The 5,769-nt window shown below is 41.8% G+C and overlaps 1 protein-coding gene across 1 annotated transcript in view; it reads left to right on the top strand.

Moving 5' to 3' along the window:
- Dstn (destrin, actin depolymerizing factor) overlaps window positions 1–5,727 on the top strand; it is a 24,829-nt gene extending 19,102 nt beyond the window's left edge. The window contains exons 2-4 of the mRNA XM_031372092.1: window positions 1,193–1,500; window positions 3,271–3,347; window positions 5,499–5,727. Of these exons, the coding sequence (XP_031227952.1) occupies window positions 1,193–1,500; window positions 3,271–3,347; window positions 5,499–5,608 (495 nt within the window). The 3' untranslated portion in view covers window positions 5,609–5,727. The remainder of the gene's footprint in view (window positions 1–1,192; window positions 1,501–3,270; window positions 3,348–5,498) is intronic.
- Window positions 5,728–5,769: the final 42 nt, after the last annotated feature.

Consider the following 5,769-nt stretch of genomic DNA (forward strand, 5'->3'; position numbering starts at 1 on the left):
CCAAGTGCTGGGATTAAAGGCGTGCGCCACCACCACCCGGCAACAGTAAAATTTTTATTAATTGTAATCTCAATTTATAATTTAAATACTTTGTATGACTTACAAAATAATTTATAAAAGAAATATGTCTAGCTATGTGTGTAGTGGGGATGGGTAGGGAGGTGAAGGCCAAAAGTCAATCTTAGGTAGTTTCTCAGAAACTGCCCATCTTGTTTTTGAGACCAGGTCTCTCACTTAGGGCTTGTGGATTAGCTTTGGCTGGCAGGCCGCGGCCCCAGGAGATTTTCTGGTTGCTGTCTTCCCATTGTTTGGGATTATGAGTGCAGTACCATGCCCAGCTTTTGCTGTGGGTGTTTGGGATCAAACTCAAGTCCTGATGACTTGCATAGAATGTACTTTACTTATTAAGCTTTCCCCCTGCATGTTGAATTAAATTTAAAAACAAGCAATTAATGTTACTGAATATTGATCAGGGCTTTGAAATATTTACATAATGGGGTTTTTGTTTGTTTGTTTGTTTTTTGTTTTTTGTTTTTTTATTTGAGAGAGAGAAAGAAAGAGATGTTATAGGACTGGAATTTTTTAAGCCAAGAAACTGAAACCATCTGTTCTGCTTCATGTAAAAGTTTTCAAGATATTATTAATATACAGACTTGATCTCAGCTAAGGGCTCCAAGAAACTTGTGAGAAAAACATAATTCAGGGCCAGGGTATAGCTCATTCAGTAGAGTACTTGCCCAGCATGCATGAAGCCTTGTGTTCAATCCCCAGAATTAAGCAGACACAGTGTCCGTCAGGCGCCTGTGATCTCAGCACTTGAAAGGTGGGGAAAGGAAGAAGAGAAGCTTAAACTGTGTCATACTTGGCTACACAGTCAGTGACGCCAGCCTGGGTTTCATGAGGCCTTGTCCTAAAGAGGCAGATGGGGTCTGGGGCATCGACAACACCTAGCTGTTTAAGGAGCCCTTTGGAGATTATAGGAGGAGGGGCTGTTGCAGTCATGGTTCCCCACGTAACTAATAGTGGGATGGCTTACACAGCCTGTGTAAGTCAGAACTCAGTGATGCTCACACTCCTAAGATTTTAAGTCTCTGCCAATCTGTAGCCAAAATACAGTGTTTTATATTTGAAATTATAAGAGTTGTAAGCCCTTTTCTCAGTTGTAAGTCATTTTCTACATTTCTCATTCTAGGCCTCAGGAGTTCAAGTTGCGGATGAAGTATGTCGCATTTTCTACGACATGAAAGTTCGGAAATGCTCTACACCAGAAGAAATCAAGAAAAGAAAGAAGGCTGTCATTTTCTGTCTCAGTGCAGACAAAAAGTGCATAGTTGTTGAAGAAGGCAAAGAGATCTTGGTGGGAGATATTGGTGTTACCATAACTGATCCTTTCAAGCATTTTGTTGGAATGCTTCCTGAAAAAGATTGTCGCTATGCTTTGTATGACGCCAGCTTTGAAACCAAGGAGTCCAGAAAAGAAGAGCTAATGTTCTTCTTGTGGTGAGCACTAGAATATGGAGCCAGTCTCCTACTGTCTACTCTTGGAGAACCAGTTTAGGGATCAGAATGGTATTAGTAATATTGGGGGTTGAGCCCGGGACCATGCATGTATTAGGCATGGGCTTCCAGTACTGTGTCCCCAGACCCCTCAAAATAATTTGTTTGAAGCACTCATATTAAGTGTCAACAGCTTGGTAAAGTCTAAGCCATATTGAGTTTAGCTACATTGTCTACTTGAAAGGATACCACTTTAGGTAGTTGATTTTTGTGGATTCTTAGAAGATACTGTTTCTAAATCAGAATTCCCTGTTTCTACTAAATGTTCCTACTGGTAAAGCAGCCCTCTTTAGCACATCATGCTGAGCTTCAGCCTGCTCTGCTGGGTATACGCTTTTTATTTAATTATTGTCAATCTGTTTCATTTGAGGAGGTTGATGCCATTCCTCCTTCACTGTGCTCCTGCTGTATGTCTGTAGTGTCTAGTTAGATCCCCCCAACCTGCATAGGGACATTTCGTTTTTAATTGAAATTTCAATTAGTTAAAAAGATTTTGAGACAGGATCTCCTTGTGTAGCCCAAGCTAGCCTGGAACTCAACAGTTGCCCTTCCTAATGCTGGAAGTACAGGCATGGTCTGCCGTGCCCAGCTAAAGTTCATCGTTTAGTTGAATGAATATCTGTATTTCCAATGTGTAGCCACATATGACTGACAGAAACAGCATTCTCATTGTTGCAGATGAGTCAGCTGAACAGTGTTTTCTCGTTGGCATTTTAAGGTGGTTTACGTGGTCCTTTCTGGTTATTCTAGTCTTGAAATATTTGACAGTAAGCCTTAGACAAAAGTCTTTCATTCCAGCACTTGGTAGGAAAAGGCTGGGGGATCTCTGTGATCTTCCAGGCCAGTCAGGGCATAAGAAGTAGAGATTGCAGGTCTAGAAGCACTGAGATTTGAAGGAAGGCATTGGTAGATCACCCTGACTTCTGTTCCACTAAGGCCCTGCTGTACTCTATAAACCATGATGATTTGAGTACAGCAGGCGAGACATCAAGGTAGATAGACATGGAGGAACGAACAGCGGACTGTTGTGGAGAGTGCTGTAGACAGGCAAGTGTTGATAGTCAGGTGTGGTAAAAGCATTGTGTGCTCTTGCAGAGGATCATGGTTTGTTTCCCAGCACCATGCTCAGGCAGCTCACACCTGCCTCTACCTGTTTCAGGGAGTTTGATGTCCTCTTCTGGCCTCTGTGGACACCCTATACGTATATATATAGTACATGTACTAGCAAGTAGCCATGCACATAGACATAAATAAAAACAAAAATTTAAAAGGTAATTATTGATAAGCCTTAAAGATAGTAGAATTTGGATTTGAAAGAAGGTCCATTCATTAAAGTTTATTTCTTCTATATACCAGTTATAGTGTTAGGGTCTGGGGAATCAGCCCTATGATTAAAATCAGTGAAGTCCCTGTGTTTGGGGAAGTTACAGCTGTGTGGTAGATGTGCCGGCTACATAGGCTTCTAAGTTGGGTGATGTTTTCCTTACATGCCTTTATAACATTTCTTTTCTTTGTTTTTTTTTTTTTGCTTGTGTACCTTTTTTCCACTGTGGTTATTATTCATGACCATTTATGATATTAACCTTCTGAAGTGAGAAATAGAAAACCCTTAGATTCTGAGGCCCAGCTCATCTCCATGGGAGACTGTTTAGTACTGTGTAGGTTGCACTTTCTCTGCAGCAGTCTTTTTCACTCTGGCATCCTTCTCTCCAGGGCACCAGAACAAGCACCTCTGAAAAGTAAAATGATCTATGCAAGCTCAAAGGACGCCATCAAGAAGAAATTTCCAGGTAGGAGCTAGACTTGCCTTTGAAGTTTTTACGGGTGTAGTGGGTCCCCAGGATTGGGACTAGACTGTTTCTAAAACCCACCTTATTATCTTTGTATAGCTTTAGAGACAAAGGGAGGAATGCCTTCTGAGCATTATGTCTTGGGCTGGTCACAGTGTCTGCTGGCCCGTGTTCATGACCCGGTCTATTTTCTGTTGACTGTACATCACTCACTGTACAGCTGGTTTTAAACTAGTTTTTCACATAACAGGTGGGGATTAGTTGGTTGGTTATTCATTGGTTTTGAATATAGTCATTGGCAACGCTGCAGAAAGGAAATATTCATAGCAGCGAACATTCTCTTTTTCTCTAGCTTTACTAGAAGCTGAGGTTCTGAAGTTGAATGGTGTGATTTTAGGTAATTGAGTCCTCTGGGTCCAAAGGAAAATATACTCACCTGAGCTGGCAAGTTGACTTGCTGCTGGGTGGCCGGGGTCCGGATGAAGTGGCCTTGGCCAGGCTCCAGTCAGAAGACATTGGTATGGTAGAAAGAGCATGGGGTATAAACTCGCTTGCACAAGGGCTGAGCTTGCTAACTGCTGTGTGACCACGGCCAGAACCTTAACCTCATGGGTCCCCGTTCTCAGCTCTGGGGCAGGAGGCTTGGTCTGTGTGTCCTGCCTCCTCCCTTCCCCTGGGATCTCCAAACAGCTGAGGGAGCAGAGCTTACATGGTTTACCCAGTGTTGGGTTTATGTGTTTTCTGTGGCTGGCTTTTGTGTTCCTGGAGTAGAACGGGTTAGCCCCAGCTTGTTTTAATAAGTTAAGTCATTGGAATCCCTGCTTCCTTTCCCACAGCCTGCTGCTGCTCCCTTCAGCGGGCTCTTTGTACTGTTGGGTAGATGTTGGGGCCCTAGGGTGAGCTCACAAATATCAGCTGATATCTCTCAGCTCAATATTTTGATGAGACCCAAGACTTAAGGGGAATTGCTAGCTAAGACTTGATTTAGGGATACTAAATGATCAACAGTCACCATGTCACTGTTTTGTGGACTCATCCATGGCTTTCTCAAAGTAGTCCAAAGTTGTATAAAAACTGACATGTACTTTGAGAAGAGTTTGGAAAGTGATCTTCAAATGGTAGACTAACTGTGCAGCTGTTTCGAGCATTCTGTGCAAAGAACCTGCTGTGTGTAAGCCCTTGGGTGAGCTAGTTCTAGTGTCCAATAGAATTGTCCTAAGGCCCATCAGTGCCACAGCTTACGTGTTCAGTCTTAATGTGTGGTGTGAAGTGCAGCCACAGAACTATGTTTTCTGTAACTCAGTGTTTAAATTCATGCTTGCTTTTAAAAAATTATTAATTAATTAATTAATTAATTAATTAAGGCTTTTCAAGGCTAGGTTTCTCTGTATTGTCCTGGCTGTCCTAGAATTCTCTTTGTAGACCAGACAGGCCATCTACCTGTCTCTCTCAAGTGCTGAGATCAAAGATGTCCTCCACCACTGCCCAGCTTCTACTTTATATGTGCATATGTGAACATCAGTGTATGGATTCATTCATATGCGAGTGTGGGTGCTCTCAGAATCCAGAAGAGAGCACCTGGTCCACAGCGTCATAGTCGCAGATGGTTGATTTGTGTGGTTGGAAGCCACACCATGAGTGCTAGGGACTGATCTCCAGTCCTCTGCATGATCATAAACACTCTTAACCACTGAGCCATATCTCTAGCCCCGTATTTTTATTTTTTTAAAAAAATTAGGAAAAATTACTAAAGTACCATCCTTAGTAAAGTGTGTTCACAGACTGAACAGTGGTTGTTTTTATCCAGTTACTAGCTCCACAAAACCTTCCTCAATGCTTACTTTCCTTTGTACCATTTCCCTACCTCTTCCTGAACCCCAATAGTAACTGGTAACCTGGCTTCTGACTGCATACATTAGCCGGGGCTGATTTAGACTTAAATAAATGGAATCATAATGGAATATACACTTGTGTTTCTAGCTGCTTTCAGTCAGTATTACGTTTGTTGAGGGGGGTCAGTATTTTGATGCATGTGCCCATACATTATTTCTTCTCTCAATTGGATAGTGTTCTGTAAGACTTTAAATTAGCTTGGTACTTAGAGAAATAAGGCGCTGTATAATCCTAAACAGAATTTGTTTTTCTCTCTAGGTATAAAGCATGAATATCAAGCAAATGGGCCAGAAGACCTCAATCGGAATAGTATTGCCGAAAAGCTAGGTGGCTCCCTGATTGTAGCATTTGAAGGATCCCCCTTGTAGATCATGAGTCAGTGCCATGAAGCTTCCATATTTAACACTATCCTTTCACTATATAAGTAAAGCAAATATATTAGGCCAGGATCTCACTGAGGAATTTGTCATCTTTTAAACTAAAAATTTTATAGTATCTGCAGACACTACCTACATAAATCTAGCTTCTA

Source organism: Mastomys coucha, unplaced genomic scaffold (assembly GCF_008632895.1).
Source record: "Mastomys coucha isolate ucsf_1 unplaced genomic scaffold, UCSF_Mcou_1 pScaffold15, whole genome shotgun sequence".
NCBI lineage: Eukaryota > Metazoa > Chordata > Mammalia > Rodentia > Muridae > Mastomys > Mastomys coucha.